This window comes from Lissotriton helveticus, chromosome 5_1 (genome assembly GCF_964261635.1).
Source record: "Lissotriton helveticus chromosome 5_1, aLisHel1.1, whole genome shotgun sequence".
Lineage (NCBI taxonomy): Eukaryota > Metazoa > Chordata > Amphibia > Caudata > Salamandridae > Lissotriton > Lissotriton helveticus.
The window spans coordinates 1,362,242,442-1,362,261,619 of NC_136065.1; the positions used below are offsets into that span (position 1 = coordinate 1,362,242,442).

The 19,178-nt window shown below is 44.2% G+C and overlaps 1 protein-coding gene across 2 annotated transcripts in view; it reads right to left on the reverse strand.

Annotated features, from left to right (window-relative positions):
- NUDT3 (nudix hydrolase 3) overlaps positions 1-18,311 on the reverse strand; it is a 351,126-nt gene extending 332,815 nt beyond the window's left edge. Inside the window, exon 1 of one of the 2 annotated variants that reach the window (XM_078644257.1) lies at positions 17,313-18,311. In XM_078644257.1, the coding sequence (XP_078500383.1) occupies positions 17,313-17,411 (99 nt within the window). In that variant the 5' untranslated portion in view covers positions 17,412-18,311. The remainder of the gene's footprint in view (positions 1-17,312) is intronic. The other variant, XM_078644258.1, reaches the window with a different exon arrangement.
- Between the last annotated feature and the right edge of the window lie 867 nt (positions 18,312-19,178).

Here is a 19,178-nt window from a genome sequence, read left to right on the forward strand (position 1 = left end):
GAAAGGGTACTCCATTTCAAAATACTGCAAAATATTGAATAGGTAATCCCAACGTTTAGGTGCCCATTACAATGTCGGGCTAACGTGCGCCTACCTGACACAGTCTCGAAAACAGGACCAGGCGACCTCTGGTCAGCGGTCCGGACCGCCTGATTAGGAGGAGACCGAACACTGTTCGGTCGCATTCCTGCATTTCCCCATGGAAGCATGTGTTACGGCCGTAAACCGGTCGTAGTACATGCTCCCATAGGGAAATGGGAGGTGGTGTTAATCACAGCACACCGTGCAGGTACCTTATGGTGTCTGCCACTGGGTGCAGAGATTAACAGGGGGGCACCATAGGTGTCCCCACAGCCCCCAACCGGAGGGCGCAAGGGAAAAGGGCTCCTGCAAGGAGGCCCCCCAAACACTCTTTCCGACAGGGTTTACGTGTCAGAAAGGCCGGCAGGAAAACCCTGCCAGAAACCATGCATCGTAATCCAGATTGAATAAACTGCCATCCATTTGGATTACATGCTGGTTTCGACTGGCCAACGGGCTCCATGAGCCAGTCAGTTGCCAGCCGGAATGACCGACCAGTTTAAATTCCGCCTGAAGTTGGAGGCCTTTAGGAAATACATCGTAATAGGCCCCAAAGTGTTCAAAACCTTAACCCCAAGCATATCCCATATAATTCACCAAACTATACACAAACAAGCAACATTATCACGCCTATAGAATACTCTACATAACACTAGTCTGCAGCACCAATCACACAACAGTCATTTGCACTGCAACATCACTACACAATACTATACCAGAGTATACACCGGTTTAGCTCATTTGTCACCCTATATGTTATGCAACATGCCCCAGGCAACAGTGGAGCACAAAGTAGATGGGAATACATCACTGGTCTTGCCTTTTTGTCACTTTACATCCATTTGTTTCACTTCTTAAACTATGAAGTTTCGAAGTGCTCCAACATGGCCAAAAATAGTGCTTGCTTGGCTATGCAAAACATCAAAAAGAAATATTAAAATAAGGGAGGTGCAACAATGTGAAATGTTGCAGAGTTCATAATAAATATACCATCACTGTGTTGTTCTTGTTCAGACGCACTTTCCAGTGAAAAGGGGTTTTTGTATTCCTGTTAAACTTTGTCCCACGGATATTTCTACACCATATTTGCCACTCGCTTAGTGTAGTCTGTCAACTAAGCTAATTTCCATTTTGGCGGCACACTCCGGGACACGGCGCTTAATCCACGCATCCTGAAACAAAAGGTAAAAGGCCAGGCCATATAAGAGGGCAGGTTTAGCACACCCCGACCTTCAGGCCTCAGTTGGGAAGGACAAATGCCAGTTTCAATGGGTCTGCCACATATTGACCAGGTTTGTGGCCCCAAACACCTGAAACGACCACAAATCCCAAGCACCATCCTGGTTGTTTTAGGGCAGGAGATCTGGAAAATGGTTTGCAGACTCACATTACCCAAAATGGCTCAGAGTAAGGGATCATGAAGCACAAACACTATTCAAGAAGTCTATGGATGACAGATACCAAAAATAAGTCCGCAGATGCTGCAAGGCCAGAAAGCCAGACATTGAGGGCAACTCCTACAGTGCAAAGCCAAAGGCAGTGTTTAGCAGGGGTTGGACTCAGAGACTGGCCAAATCTCAGGCCCTACATTCAAGTCCCGCTGCACAACAAGGTTGAGAAGCTTACTGTAGGTTGGGCGAAGGGCCTAGCCAAAGGCCAGGATCTGCAGCCAAATAGCACACTGGGATTCGGCACCCACTACAGGTTGAGCGCAGAACCTGGACAAATGGGATCATGGCAGGAGAAGTAAATATTTAATTAAAAAAATATTCAATAAAAATACTGTTCTAGGTTAGCTATGGTTCAGTGAATGGAGATGTACAAAACCTCTGAAATTCGCAAATTATGGTTAACTATGCACATCATAACTCACACTGCCACAATGCCTGTATATGCCTTTTGCCCATGGCACAGGAAAAGGTAGGCTTTCGAGAGGAACACATGGCACAAGTTATGGCATGCATGGAGTGCACTCTGCAAACCATAAATGCTGAATTTTGTTCGCTGAACAATGAATACATCAATAAAACTTAGGCAAATTAGATGCATATCAACACAAGTCAAATGGTGACTGACAGTCTTCTTTGTTCTGGCTGAAAGTCAAATACAGCACAAATATCTAAATTAAATGTAATCTGACTGAATATATATATATATATATATCACACACATACACATACAAATACAAATAATCAATTAGATTAGCTACCACATTACTTTTATACCTAATTTTGTACAGCCTATGTTGTTATTAATGTTTGCATTAAAGAGTAACTCTGTGTGTAGGGGGCAGTAGACTTGTGTTCAGCATGTTTCACATAGGTTTACGTACTACATACTAAGTACTGTTAGCAGCCTTGAGTTATTAGGCAGAATTGTCACAGCACGTCAATTTTTACATAACATGCAAGAATGTGCACACCAGGTACTAACCTATAAAATTTGCTTCAGATGATGGGCTTTTTGTAAAGATTTCACCACACTATAAGGCTGCAGGTAGTATAATCTTTAGCACCGTCAGACCTTGGTTATTTTAAGCGAATACTGTCATTTTTGACAATTGTTGCATAGAGTGTAAACTGTTCTTAGTAGATATTTTGCAATACTCTGTGGTGTATTTTTCATGAAAGTTTTACTGTCTGCAAACTGTGTGGTACCAAGTAAAATCTCCATAGAGAGAACACTGTTTACAGTACAGTACCTACTTTTCTACTTAGACTCAACTTTTCAATCAGTAGCTCCTTTAAAGGAGAGGGGGGCCACGCGGCCACCCTCACTCACCCTATTATGGCCCTGGAGACCCCATACCTAGTGCTCACATTGTTTCAATGTGGGTGCCCAGCCAGGGCTCCCACCATGCACAATCTTGGGGAGGGGCACAGGGGAAGCCCAGGACCCTCATGGCCCCAGCTGGTTCCCTGCATGCGCGGCCCCCTCCATGACCCTACTATTGCCCCTGGGGACCCAAGTGCCCACGTTGTTTCAAGGTGGGTGCCCCCCAGGGCACCCACCATTCACTACGTGGGGGGTGTAGTACCAGGACCTTTGAGGCCCCAGCCGTTTCCCTGCATGCTGAGATATGCCAGCACTGCTCCCGCCTGCAGGAAGCAATTATTTAAGCTGCTCCCTCCGAACAGTATCAATAAGTTGATCTGTTTCCCTGCCTGCTTCAGTGAGGGCAGGGAAACCGCTCTGAAGTCTGCTCCTACCAGTCGGGAGCATTTTTTAAAGCTCCTGTCCCGTGAGGAGCAGACTATGCTTTTCCCGTTTGGCAGGGGTTTTAAAAATGCTACCACCAGGCAGGAGCAAAGACCAGTTTACCTGCCTGCGCTGGTGCAGGCAAGGAAACTGCTGTTTCCTGGGAGCAGACTAAAAGGCTCAGGGAGCGTGCCTCCCCTTAAAATATACTGTGGGCACCAAAGAATGGGTCCCCGGAGCCACAAGAAAGCTAGGAAGGGGGGCCCCTCCCTCCCCTTATGCATAAATTGGACCCTGGGGGGTGGGGTCTCGAGGGCTGGAAATGACCTGGGGAAGGGGACCACACACCACCTCCGCTTAATTAAAGAATGCAGCCCATATATTTCTTTTAAGTCAGCTTTTCTTTACTTCTCAGAAGAATGCTGTATTAAACTTGCATTTTTAGCTGAAAATGCTTAGAAGTAGATCCACGCTTGTCATGTTCTGAGAGAGGAGCAGACTTCAACTAAGAATACATCTAAACTGGTCTACTACAAATGTAAGTATTCAGGCAGCCCGGCTAGCTCAAAAACTTGAGCAATTTCAAGAAGGACGACGCCCAACTGATTTCAGCGGCCACAATTTCGTTATACCAATTCCTGCATACTCCAGTGGCTTCCCGTTGTCAAATGCACAGTTTGCAGCACTATGTACTGTGCTGAAACTGCCATTCATTCTGACCTTCTTTCCGAATATTGAAGATAATATTCTATACTCAATTAGTCAAACAAATCTTTTGAAGAAATATTGCTGGCAATTCCAGATTCTCACCAGCTAGATATTTTGGGTGCGTTAGACCTTGCAGTCACATCTGCACATTTGTGGAATACACCAATAAATCCAGGCAAATGGAGGTCATCTAGCTTTCTGTAAACAACATAATACTTGATGTTCCTCTGCGAATTGACTTGCATATTAAAAAAAAGCGGGTGTCGTTTTCAGCGGGGAAATCTTTGTTTAAGAGTTTATAAAATGGGTAACATAATGAAAGGCTTAATTGCAACACAACTTACATTTCAAACATGAGTAACTATCTAAATGATTTTACAGGATTAAGGCCTGAATCGTTCGGAAAAATGAATCAGTGTAGAAGATCAAAAATGTCTGCCAAGTTGTTCAATTAAATCAATGCTGAAAAGCCATCACGGTATTATGGTATTTGGCAGTAATGTATTTATTTTAGGAGTTTTGTATAGCGCTGACCAGACCCGTGGGCATCGGAGCGCTTTACAGCATTGTTTTAAGGATATTAAAATAATCATCAGCAAAAAGAAAAGAACATTCGGTAGTCCAAACAACAACAGTAGCTGATGAACAAATGTATATCTAACGTGGCAAGAAACGTAAAGGAGGCCTGGGGTGCAAGATGACCCTTCCTGAGGCGGAAAGCCGGGAAGGTTAGAGGACGTTTTTAACATTGTGTGAATTTTTATTTAGTGTATATTACCTCTTTTGCTTTCACCAGCACCTGCTGGAGTGTTAGCCTGATTTCCTCCCATCTGGCCCCCCGCAGCAGATTCAGGAGCTGACACGGGGTTTTAATCGATTTTAGCTGCCATCTTGGGGGGGAATCGGTCGGGTAGCGGTGCAGTAGCCTGTCCCCTCCCGCCCTCATCCGCTTCAAACGGCCACCTCTCTCCGACCGCGCAGCGGGCGCGCCAACCGCTCAGCGGGCGCGCCAACCGCTCAGCGGGCGCGCCGACAGCGCGCCTAAGGCAAGCCCATCTGCGCCCGTCCGCGACCTCCCTGCGACCAGGGCCAGAGACGCTGCTTGTCTCAGCACCTCCGGAAATATTACTTATTGCCAGCGGGAACTATTGTCTCTCAGACCTCCGGGGTGTCTCCACATGCAGTCACTTTCTCCAGAATTGTTTATTAGTAACTACCAATGTAAAGCCTGTGATCCTCTGCGGAATCGCAATCTCTCTATACAGACACGCCCATTGTAGATTGCTCCTCCTGCACCCCAGACCCCTCAAGTAACACTTACACTAAATGCTGGATTAATTAACTGCCGCTCTTTAGTAAAACATTCCTTGGACATTTTTCAGTCTCAGTGATAATGACTGGGATTTAGTATTCCTAACTGAAACGTGGCTAGATGAAGAATCCAATCCAGCACTGTGTTTGGCCATTCCCACGGGATATAACATCCTATGTGCCAACCGTCAGAGTGGCAGACATGGTGGCGGAATCGCCATTATTTATAAATCCCTTTGGACAATCTCTTCATTCCATTACAAGCAAATTGATACTATTGAGGCGCTCCCATTTTGCATTAAACTTTCCGCCACTATTACATGCTCAGGCCTATTGGTTTACTGCCCCCCTAAATCTAGCCCATCGCACTTGGCCAGCCTTATGGACTTCATTCTTCAAGCCAGCTCTCGCTATGCAAACTTTACTCTACTAGGTGATTTTAATCTTCAAGCGGAAGATGAAACCTGCTCGTCTAGTACTAATTTCATATCTTCTCTGGCTGACTGTGGATTGATTCAATTGGTCACTCTCCCCACGCACAGAGCTGGCCATACGTTGGACCTCATTTGTTCTAATCTTTCGGGTATTACAGTCAGGGACCCTAGCCCAGTGGTATGGTCTGACCACTATATTATTCCTTTTGCTATCCAAATGTCTCATCAGGACAGACCCACGATATTAGCTAAAGAATACGGGAGAAACTGGAGTAAGATCTCCCCGGAATGCCTGAAGGAACACCTTTCCTCTGCTGATCCCCCAGGAGCCCCGGACCTAGATTTACGAATATCCCATTTTTACAAATGGGTGACCTCAGCCATCGAATCCATTGCCCCCCTCCGACCCATCAAAACTTATCGCTCAGCTCCTGCTGCACCATGGTATTCGGATGACCTTCGACAATATAAGTCTGTCTGTAAATCTTTTGAACGCCGATGGAGACAGACTTATTCGGCGGAAAGTAAACTTAAATACAGAGCAGCCCTTAAAGATTATCGGAAAATGATCATAAACTATAAAAGATGCCATCTCTCAGAAAGAATTAACAAAGCTCATGGCTCCTCCAGGGAGATATTCAATATGGTTAAAACTTTTACTGACCCACAGGCCCTTAAAATCGACGCCCACCAGTCTCTCAGACCCTCTGTAATCAGCTCTCCGATTTTTTCGGATTCTTTTCCCACCTCTGATGGTCATGACACTGGGGAAATACTCCCAGTCACCCCAACATTGCTCCCCGTTTTTGCATACTTGCAGGATATCCCAGCAGATTGTTCCCTCCAGGAATTACTTAAATGCAAGTCAGGGTCACCTAACGACCCTTGGCCGGCTAAAGAATTTACTGGCAGATGCATCAGTTATGTTTTGCGAGTCCTTAATAGCGAATTTTAAGGAATCGCTATTAAAGACTCGCAAAACGGGATGCATGTAGGAATCGCAATGTTATTAGCGATTCCTAAAAATTCCTTATTAGCGATTCGGTAATAGCTAATCGCTAATAAGGAATGGCATTCCCATTCATTCCTATGGGCCTAAGCCCATAGGAATGAATGGGAATGCCATTCCTTATTAGCGATTACCGAATCGCTAATGTTCTGCTATTTCAAGGATGCCAGGGTGTCCAAAGGACACCCTGTTGCACCCCTGAAATGGACCTGTGCACAAATGTTACACACACACATGCCCTAAGGGAATGTGTGTGCGCAACATGTAACTTTGAAAAATGCACAAAAGTGCATTTTTCAAAGTTTTAGCAAATTACCACGAAGTTCAACTTCATGGTAATTTGCTCCCCCTATTAGCGAATTCGCTTTTATTTTGGGTTTCATGCATTGCATTTAAGGAATCTCATTTTGGGATTCCTTAAATGCAAGAGCAATTTAAGGAATCGCTATTTAGAGATTCCTTAAATTGCGATTTCTGCATTTGTGATGATGCATCCCAAATGCAAAAATACCGGGAGCAAATGGCCAGATTCTGAGAATCTGCCCGTTTGCTCCCGGTATTTTCTTTGATGCATCTGCCTGTTAAAGCTTTAGCAGCATTTCTCAACCCCTACCTTAATAGCATTTGGAATGCTTCCCTGAGCTCTGGCATTTACCCCGAGATGTGGAAACACGCTCTTCTGGTTCCCATTCTGAAGAAGGTCAATGCCGACCCCGAGAATTCGGCTAACTACAGGCCCATTTATTTACTCTCAGCCCCGGCCAAGATTCTCGAAAGACTTGCACACCAACAGCTTGCTAGCTTCATTGAATCTAATGACCTACTCCATAATTCCCAACACGGGTTTCGGTCTGGCTATAGCACTGAGTCAGCCCTGATAGAAATGGCAGACTCCGTGCGGTGGACTTTGGACCGGGGATCGAGGGCGGTGTTGGTGCTGCTGGATCTTTCGGCAGCATTCGACACCGTCTCCCACCCGATCCTTCTCATCCGCCTTCGAGCCATAGGCCTTCAGGGCACAGCACTTAAATGGATCGCCTCCTTTCTGACTAACCGTACACAACAAGTGTATACCCCTAACTACACTTCTTCCAGTCGCCCACTTAATTGGGGAGTGCCGCAGGGCTCTTCACTGAGCCCTTTGCTCTTTAATGTTTATTTTACCCCCCTGGCCGAATTAATATCCCAGACGGGAATTAAGATGACATCATATGCGGACGACATCCAGCTCCTTTTCTCTTACGACGATTCCAATCTGGCCACCTTTGACCCACTGAAAAACTGTCTCAGAGATATTGCAAACTGGATGGATCTTAATTTTTTGAGATTGAATGCGGGAAAGACTGAGGTTCTCTTTTTCAATCAACCCTCCCCTTTGAATTCGAACCTCTGGTGGCCGGTAGAACTGAGCCCCACCCCCCTCCCCAAGGATTCAGTTAGAAATCTGGGTGTCAGATGGGACAAGTGTCTCTCCTTCCATAACCAAATCCACACAGTCTCGGCTGCCTGTTTCTCAAAAATTAGAAAGATAAAAAAAGGTATCAATTATTTGCCTAGTAACACCAGGAAAAAATTAGTCCAGGCTCTTATTACATCTCACCTGGACTATGCCAACAGCCTGTACCTTGGTTTAGCACCAGGCTTGTGCCACAGACTTCAGATAGTCCAAAATGCCGCAGCTCGGCTAGTCTGTGGCATTTCACTCAGAGAACATATTTCTCCTTATTTGCGAACGTTACATTGGCTTCCGGTCCACAAAAGGGTTGAGTTTAAAGCCATGACACTGGCTTACCGGGCCACAAAAGGTATCGGGTCAGCCTACCTCTAATCGAGTCTCCGACCCTACTGTAGCTCCCAAACTCTGCGCTCTAATTTCAAGCTGCTCCTTGTCATCCCTAGATTCAAAAAAGTGCACACGGGTGGAAAGACATTCCAAGTGTGTGCTTCCTCCCGGTGGAATAAACTACCGATCTCTCTACGCCAAATTCAAGATGAACCGGCATTCCGTAAATCCCTGAAAACCTTCCTCTTTTGTTAATTTGCTTCCTCTGGTACGATCTAGTAGTCTGAGCAATGGCGCCGGGACACCCCGTTGGGGTAGCTGCGCGCTCTATAAAATATATCAAACAACCAAAGAGTGACTATAGTGATTAATAAAAAAAAAATGTAACAACATTTTCTTTTAAACATTTTTGGGGATTTTTTTTATACAGTGTGAACAGCTCACCCCACAGGCGAGTTATTCCTACTGGCAATATAATAATTAAACTAGACTAAGGCAAAAAAAAAAAGAGGCATACCATGCCCACGTGAAAAGGAAAAGTATTTCTTTTAAAAGAACCCTCACTCACCACTATTTGGTGACATGCTTCATCACTGGGTTTCCGCTGGGGTGACCGAATGTCCCCCCAGTGTGCTACTACGCCTGGTTACAGCGGAGCTGGTTCGTGTTGTGTGCAAACAGTGAAACAACTAATAAGTGATTCTAAACTGTGTGTGATGTTAAAAAATGCGTCGCTGTAACCTGTATAAATTTTAATAAAGGCCAACCAGCACTAGATTAAAAACAGTGAAAAACGGAATATACAGGGTTCTCTTAGTTGAAACACGTGTCCTCCTACGTGATTGGTCAACATGTTTCTGCTTTATTTTTTTCATATTCGCTCAGCATTCGTCAGGACCTAAAAAACGATCCACCGGTGGGTGGTATGCACGCGCTAAGGTGCACCCTACCGTGAGGATCTTAATGTGAAAAGATTTACTCACGGATATTACCCGTGGTGGCTCACCAGACTTCTCTGGGGCCCGTTACCGTTTCTGAAGCGTATTCACGCTACCTGGGCTCAAGCGGCTAGGGTAACCTTCACGCCGTGCTCAATTTTTACACAAGCGACTCCCCACAGAATACCTGAGTGCAGCATTGCCGATGGCCCGAACGGTTCGGGCCATCGGGCACATACAGTTTGGAATCACTTATTAGTCGTTTCACTGTTTGCACACAACACGAACCAACACGAACCAGCTCCGCTGTAACCAGGCGTAGTAGCACGCTGGGGGGGGGACATTCGGTCTCCCCAGCCGGAACCCAGAGATGAAGCATGTCACCAAATAGTGGTGAGTGAGGGTTCTTTTAAAAGAAATGCTTTTCCTTTTCACAAGGGCATGGTATGCCTCTTGTTTTTTTTTGCCATAGTCTAGTTTAATTATTATATTGCCAGTAGGAATAACTCGCCTGTGGGGTGAGCTGTTCACACCGTCTAAAAAAATCCCCCAAAATTTTTTTTTTTTTTTAAATGTGTTAAAAATTTGTTTTATTAATCACTATAGTCACTCTTTGGTTGTTTATGATATACTTAGGGGTACAGGAGTGACTAACAACCCTGACTCTCTTGTTGTTGATTTCGCTCTATAAAATACACAAATAAGTAAAAAAACATGTGGAAACTGGTCAAATCAATGAAAGTGGAAAGTCGAGGGACAAAACTGAGGCTGTGATAACACATTCAGAAGTCCCTCCCACAAAAATAAACAAACAATTACAAACACACACACAATAAATACATACACACACACACACACACACACACACACAGCAGTTGAACCAATACATTTTATTCAGTGTTTACACCAGAACGCCATGATCAATCATTAGAGAGGTTCCGATTAAGCAGGCCGACGCCGAATAAAGAGGGCAGCGGGAGCTTGCGGTAGTTATTTGCAGAGCTGCCATGGAACCACAGATAAAGCGGATACAGCTTTCATATGGGAGAGGAGAGTTTGTGCAGGACCGGAAAACGTACTCCATAACAAAACAGGGAGCATAGAGGAAGCAGCACTATAGTCCCACCAAACTGATAATATTGCTGTGGAAAATAACGGACTCATTTGCAAAGAAAAGGAAAATCAAATAATGTAAGATCAGGGAGTTAGAGGCTGCACAATAGCAAGGGTTCCCAGCGAGAAAGCCGTACTGGTCAAACCCAGTGTTTTTTGTGGCTGTAAAACTAGGAGATTGGTACAAGCCTCAGAAATTGGAGTGTTATAGTCAGACTACAACGCGAACTTTGAAACTGTTTGCAGAGAACGGTCGTGTATGTACGTGAGCAGCCTTGGGATGAAAGGTAGTGAGGTAAACCGAATATTGTGCTGACTCAATGACAGCTGGCAACAGGTGCAGGGAAATCGAGCCATTTCATAAACGAGGTGACAAGTGGGGTACAAGTAGAATTTAGTCTAGGGTTCAGGGGTCACGAGTTCTTTCCTACGTGATGTGATTTATGTAAGTGTATGGGTTGGAAGTCATAACGGTTTTCAGAGAAAAAATAAACCTGCCATAAGCAAAAGCCGCATACAAAGTTGAAGAAAAAAACTGCCAACGCAATATAAAAAGTTGGAAACCAATTTTAAATTCAGCTTAGTGCAAAAATCAAAAGTGGCACAGAATGCAAGTTATAACTTTGAAATGTTATCAAAACATCAAGCAGAAGAGGGCCATTTGACAGAGTGGAGAGAAAATGAATACTGGGTGTGGGTCCTATGGGTAATGTATAACACGAAGAAAAAATACTGGTTACATCACTAGAAGACATTGGCATAATCCTTGAACATCAATAGTAAATCGCCTACAATATTGCTGCATCAGGGTGTCGGTGGGAGGCACATGAAACTAGAGAATATCGAGACAAACGACTAGAAATGGAGCACTGGAATCGCTGGTTAACAGTGTTTCTTAAGGGTAACACGGTAAATGGTGGAAAGGAAGCAAAGATATAACAATAAATATTCAATTATGAGACTTTCCCCTCAACAGGAAGTGAGAAGGGCGCTCACCACAAACATCTAATGAACAGCTCACCGGTAATGTTAACATCTGAAAGACAAAGGCTACAACGACTTCTATACATTGAGACTTAGCAAAGAAAGCAGGGTAAGACGCAGTCTTCTGTGCACAGTACAAATGTATGGCATTGCTCATTTCGGTGCTCTAGTGCTCTACCATGCAGTAAAGGAGATTTCGGCTGTATTGACAGCACTGCCACGATGATTAATAACCAATGTGTTGTGTACAGCACGCGCGCGCCTGTTGCCACTGTAAACAAAAGTCACTCTCACCGCATGATGCTAGTTATAAGGTAAACAAATGTAACTATTACGCGCCCAAATCGTAATTGTATTCATTTCAAGGGTGAAAAGCTGGGCCTGTCCATCTCCAAACTGAACCTGTGATATTTTTAATTGCACTCCAACCACTGCAGAAAGTCCATTAACCCAATGTGAAATACTTGACACTTTTCATACAGACAATTGTCATTCTCTGCCAAAAAAAAAAAAGCTTTAGCATAGCCAAAAGGTCTTGCCTTTGGGACCTTATAAGTGTTTAGCCAGATCTATTGGCTTTGCCAATGTTTTAACCCCTTCAGCGCTAATGACAAGGGTAACTCGTCATGGACTTTCCATTGATTTCAATGGAAAGTCAATGGAGCTCATCGAACACCCTTAGCAGCCAAGTGGTTAAGCTATGTTGCAGAGCAGTGTGGCTATGTTGAAAAAGTACAATAAAAAAGTGTCATTGGGATTTGTGTTATCTTATATATAACCAAAAAGACATTATGTACAACTGAACGACCCCTTTAAAAAAATAATTAACAAAAATGTCTTCTACTTTTTTTGTCCTTTTAATGCCAGTAACTTCTTCCTGCCTGTTCTAGTGCTCGTTTGATTAAGTTTCTTTGTTTTTTTGTTATGGGGGTAGAAGTTGGGAAACCTTACCTGAATTACAACATGATCAATGGATGAACATTAGGGGAGAATCAACAGATGCCAGATTCCAAGGGCAGACTGAGGCGGTGCCGAGTAATGCTGAGCTGGTGCGGAGGCGGTGCCGAGTAATGCTGAGCTGGTGCGGAGATGATGCTGAGTGATGTTGTGGTGCTGAGGTGGATGGTGCTGCACTGTTGGAGTGATGTTGAGTTGGTGCGGTGCTGAGGTGAGGTGATGCTGCGCTAATGCTGAAGTGGTGCTAAGGTGTGGCTCAGGCGATGCTGAGGGACAGTGAGGCCGGTGGTGCTGCGCCACGCTGAGGCCGGTGGTGCAGCGCTACGCTGAGGCGCGGTCTCTTTGTAAGAAGCCTATGAATGGCCAATGTGTGCAGTCGATGAAAAATCAGCACAATGTGTCCCTGCCATTGTGCATGGATTGCCCTACCATATACTGCCCACAGGCGAGAGGACGGCATCAGCACGGTCTAAGGTTAACTGTGCATGATGTAACCATTAAGAAGGAATGATTGTTTTTACCAAAATATTTCATTGTTTTCGTTTTTTTGTATCCTGTTTGGAGAGACAAACATCATTTTCCCAGATCATCAAATTGGAGAAGTTCCTGCTATCTGGGCAAAACTGTCACCTCTTTAAATGGCTAATTACATCAATCAACATCTGGAAGGCGACCAGTTAACTTTAAAAACTGTCAGGCACAGTATCTGAACCTATGTGCTGTGAATACTAATATATTATGATACCTTTGAGCTCGAAACTACTTGTTCAACTCTTCAACATATGTGACAGATGGTTGATTATGTAGAAAGTGTGACAAATTAATAATTATGTGAAAAGTGCTCCGGTTGCACATCTGCATATATCTGGGAGCTCAGACTAGGTCACCTTATTGAACCATAACAGGGCTCATTCTGCAGTTAATATGTTCAATGCAGCCAATTGCCTAATATGGTACTCAGCAGTTATGAACTACAAAGGCTGCAGCAGGAAACACCATATACGAATATGAGTTATATTCATCATTAGCAATGTTGATATTTTTCAGTACTCTGAAATTATATCAAAAGGGCAACACATGATTATTGTCACAATTTGTCTCAAAACCCCAGCTGACATCAAACAAATGAACATTCTGGAATGCCTATTGCCTATATATAACACTACTGTTATCTGTCTCTACACTGGATTGTTCCTTTAAAGATTCAGCCTGGCAGGTGTTGTTTTGCATTAACTACCACCAAAGTGGCATTCAGCAGCACATTCACTGACAGTGGCCTGAATGAACATGGAGTTTGCACACTCACTCACAAAAGTAAGTTGGTAGCACACAGACGAGCTGCAGGCTGTGGGTGACATCACACTCCAGTGACACAATCTGGTAATTTCCGAAGAATAAATCTTGTGCCATATATTCACACATGACTCTACAGGTGTGAAACACAGTCGCCCACAGACACAACCTGTCACATCTATCTTTATGAAGCGCTGCCATTGGCTACCTAGGCATGTGTATTCATCATCCAGGGCTCAAAACCCATTTGGATAGTGTACAAGGTCACAAAACAGAAGTAACACGTACAAATCTCGAAAGCCTCCCAAACCCTTGCTGTACTTCTGGTTGCACGATTTGAAAATTACAATACTCATTATATAACCACCTTGAAACAATTCAGTTTGCGATATGTACTATGTCAACACTGTTATTCACTCACTTAATCTAAATACATTACTGTGCCCATACAAGTGATGTGGAAGGTTCACAAGGAATGTCATTTCGTCTTATAACTCGGTGGGCAAGTCGCACGTCAGCTAAAAGCATGCACATTTGAATGGCTCCTGGGTTGATTTGCATTACGACTGACGCAGCCTAAAAATTCATAAGTTGATATAATTATTGTTGCTAGTTCAGGTAATAGCACGCCTGCTATTTACAGCGCTACGAAGCCACAAATCTGCAGTAAGTGTTATAGAACAAAATTGATACCTGGTTGCGCTAAGCACGTAAAACATGAATTCATACAAAAGACTGTGGGCCGACTTCCATAATTAAATGCTCAAAAGCAATCACCAAAGAGAGCAACTCTATTGTAGCAACTGTTTTTCAACTAATGTGCCAATATGCTCGGTTTAAAAAGTAAGAAACCACTGTAAAATAACCCAGTACTTTATATCACTGCACAAACGCAGCCTTTGAAGAAATGTTTTAAATAATGTAGCGCACATGTAAGCAAATGAAAGTTTTAAAAAAAACATGCTGCCTTTCATCTCCGCGAAACATGAATTCATACAAAAGACTGCGGGAGGACTTCCATTCCACACAAATGCACTGAAATAGTTCAATACATTTCTAAAAGGCATTGAAGCTCGTAAACACAAACACTTACTATAAGAACAAAAAGGAACAATGGGTGAAACACTACTGCTGCGCCAGGAGAAACCGTGAACGCGTTGAGGTGGCAAACAAAAAAGTACAATGAGTAAAATCCGCTGGGAGGGAACAAAGCACCCAAGGGAGGACAAAAAACGAAAGATTAACCAATAGAAAGCAAAGCTTTCTAAAATACAATGCAAGCAACCAATAAAAGAGCCAATAGGCAGGATGAAAGCCCATACAGTGATTACAGAATGTCTTGTAGACGCTGCATGCAAGCTGTCTAGGCTAGGCCTAAAAATCAGAGTGGAGAAAATAATAAGAGTGGCAAAGTGTTTCGCTTCAAATAGATAGATTACTGTTGTGTGGCAAAATTCGTAAACAAACTGGGGAATTTTCATCTGGGATTTGTACACAGTAGGGTACTGCAATCTACAAGTCAATATGCTAAGCGTAATTAATGGCAAATGTAAAACATTGGTTTTATCAGTCATCATGTGACAGTACCACAACTTATCCTAGTAGAAACCACCTTTCACAAAATGCAGAGTTAAAATGCTTCATTTTGTACAAAACTGGTAGCGAAAGAAGTACGATGCAGAGATTCAGCACCGTTTTGGTTGCAGCTACTGGGCACATGCATTAGTCGTAAAGCTAACATTAATTTAGAGGCTTCATATCTGCAAACAATTATGCCGACATCGCCGCAAAACAATGCCACTGAAGCCAAGATAGCTGCAGTACCTTTTTTAGTACTGTAAAATGATCAAACATCCTGGACATTTACAATTAAGAGTGGAACTACGGATAGATATATCTTTTTTTTTTTTTTTTTTTTTTTAACAACGATAGAATCAATTACTTTCATATGTAAACCTAAGGGGGCATGCAAGTCTCCTCCCCGATGACCTACGGTTATACTAACGCCCTGTATATAGAGTCTAAGAAAGGCTAACAAATCAGAGAAGAAGCTGTCTGAAGAAGAGAACATTTTTTAAAGAAGCAATAAAGCGAAGGATAGAAACATGGGTAAAGTAAAAACCTGATACATGTTGACTCCATGGCAGGCATGTGGTATTAAAAATAGGTAGGGCAAAGTGTAAAATAATTTGACATGGCAAACATTATCTGCCCTAAATTTATCATACGTAATAAAAAGTAAATCATTAAATACCTGAAGGAAAAACGACACCAGTGTAAAAAAAATATATAGATAACAGAAAGCAAGGTTCCATGTAAACCATCACTAAATGGGTGAACCTATGTGGCACAAATTATAAATACAATTGTTTCAGGAGCACCATGGCATATCTCCTTGGCATCCCTTTTATGTACATCTCCCTTAAACATGAATCTACTCCATACATTTAATCACCTTATTATCTACTTAGATTCCTTTGAAATCTCAACGCTCGTGTCTGATTATCGAGGGCAAGGGTTAAATGGAGGGCAAGGGAATCTACTTTCACTTGCTAGATAGACCTACATCTCATTGGACAAATAGCAGTAGCAAAACGTGGACATTAGATTTTGTTGACGCTGGGGGAAGTTAATATCATTAGGTCATACCAGAGAAAGATCTCCTTGTTCAGCACAATTATTTTGGCATTATTGTACCCTCCCTCAAAGGTACTCATCAGCTCCTAGTGCCAGCTCCGATTCTCTTGATCTAACCATGAATGTTTGACTACCCAACTCCCTTCACAAAGTAATCACAGCACCAGATAGGTCCTTCTCTTAAACTACTGTCTGAGCATTCCTTTACATACTTACTGTTATTTCCTTCAGCTTCGTTCTCTGTTCTCATCGGAGATGTTTTAAGGCTTCACTTTTCCCTTTAGGGGACTTTTACATAAGTCCATTGACTACCATAGGATTCTTCACAGGAAGGCCTTACTTATTTATCCCTCTGTTCTTGCAACCGCTGTAAAATCTTTTCCACTCTTCAAGACCAACGAATCTGTTTCCAGGCTCCTCTACCAACTTCATCATAATCGACGGAAACGTGTCACCGTCAGAGCGCCTCCGCAACTATCCACCTCCATCTCTTGGGGCATTCCACCTCCATCTCTTGGGGCACCAATGCTTTATGTCTAGCTCAAGCCCAGCCCACTGCCCTCTGCTCCCCCGTCTCCTCGTTTACAATGATCTCTCATAACATCCCAAAATGTACATACATTTCAGTTCACTTCACCTTATCGCCCACCCCTTCCCTCGCACCTACAGGTACACCATCATCTGACCACTTTTTCTCCATGCTACATTTACACCTTCCCCTAGTGAACTGACGGCCCCTCTCCCGCCCCCATCGCCCCACCCTTTTTTAGAGGTTATCCGAAGCTCTTGGTTATCCTGGACCCTTTCTCCCCTCCATATATTGCCCTATAGCACCATCATACCCTCCGCCCCATGTGACCTCTCACCTCCTCTTCGCTCTCGCTCCTGAAGCACAGACAGGCCGCGCGTTTCTTGTAGCCGTCCCCATCGTAGGTGCGCGTCTGGTTGGACTTCAGCTTCATCATTCTCTAGCGGCGGGGCACAGGCTGGTGTGAACTGGCAGTCCAAGGGAACACGGGCAGGGCGTTCTAGGGGCGCGGGTTTAAAGAGAAAGGGCCGACAGCAAAGACAGGAAGGCGGTCTGGAGACGAGTAGGCCGTTATAAACAGGACAGGGAGGATGGGTATGGAGCTCCAGGGGCTGAATGGGGCGGTTACAGAAGCAGGCACAAGGTCGGGAAGGGTGGCAACCAAAATAAAAATGGGACAGACGCTGGCACTAGATTAGGGTGTGGGGGTCGTAAACCACGTAGAAGGGCAGTGCTGTGTTGATTAACGGGCGAGTGCAGACTCAGGCCTTGGGCAACGAATGCCGTAATAAGGGTGACAGGTCAGAGGGAGCACGAAGTAGTAACAGGTTAAGGGGGTTCACTGTAGGCGGGGACGACCCAGTGGGTGGCGACAGGCCGAGGGAGGGGGTAGGAGCCGCCGGGGGAGCACTGGGACCGGACAGGTGGTAGTACCTCACTGGAGCCCCACGGGGAGGCCTGAAGGCCCCGGGGGCGCTAGGTCAGGCTCGGCCCTCCTTGCTGCTCTCTCTCCGGCTTTACCGCTCTTAACGCTGCCTAAGCCGCCGCCTGGTCTCCTCCGCCCGTTCCTCCTCGCTCAAACCCGCCATCTTGGGTCGCGCTACGTAAAACACGCATATCCGATGAAGGCAGCTGACGGGAAGAATGCCTGCCGCAGCTGCAGAGAATCGTAGTCTTCCCGCTACGTGCGTAGTTCACTACCGCAGTACAGAAGGCGCATGCCCCGGCCGCGCACTCCCAGCGCCGCAAACTAGCTTATAGAATACAAGTAGTAACGCCTTTGGCGCAGGGTGAGTGACTACGCTGATCATATGACAGGAGGATTTACTACAAATACGCAGCCGGGAGGAGGGACAGTGACGTCTCTATGGAGAGAATGCGTTAAATGCATTCTCGGAGGCGACGTAGAGGGAGCGGTTCGTTGAGCGAAAACAATAAGAAAAGCGCACGAAAGTAACGTATATAGCAGCGAGAATACTGATGCATAAACGTGAAACAGAGCTGCTCGGATACTCTGTCACATAGATTTAATTACGGAAACCAGATTCCTAATCACAACTCTGAGATGAGAATGGCTGAGAGCCTATGGGGCATAGTTAACAAAAGTGAAGTTTGAAGAATTAGTATAGTGAAATATGAAAGTAATTTGAGTGTTGGATATGTTGGTCAGTTTTTTCGATTGAGAAGGATAGTGGAGGGATAAAAGTTTGCATTTATATAGTGATTGCTACCCCTGATGAGGTGTTGTGAAGTGCTTTTTTGGCGATTAGCATGTTACCCCTGAACTGAACCCATAAAGGATTAGTGGTGAATGAGTATGGTAAAAATATGAAAGTAATTTGAGGGGTGGATATGTTAGTCTGTTATTTGGATTGAAAAGGATAGTGGATGGATAGAAGAGGGAAGGATTTCGAATTTTGTTTTTGTTTGTTTTGGAGCTCATAGAAGTATGAGAGGCATGGGATGAGTAAAAGGGATGTGGAGGGGAAGAGTCAGAATGAAGGGTTTAGAAAGGCTTGTTTTGGGAGCTTGGAATAGTAAAAGCAGTAAGCGATGAATCAAGGAGGAATAGAGTAGGAAAGAGTCTATAAAGGTTATTTTGGGGATCATAGTAGTGGTATGGGGTTTGGAATGAATGAGAGAGTGGAGGTAGAGGAAATCTTGATAGAGGTATAGGGTAGTGTATTGGAAAGAGTAGTAGAAA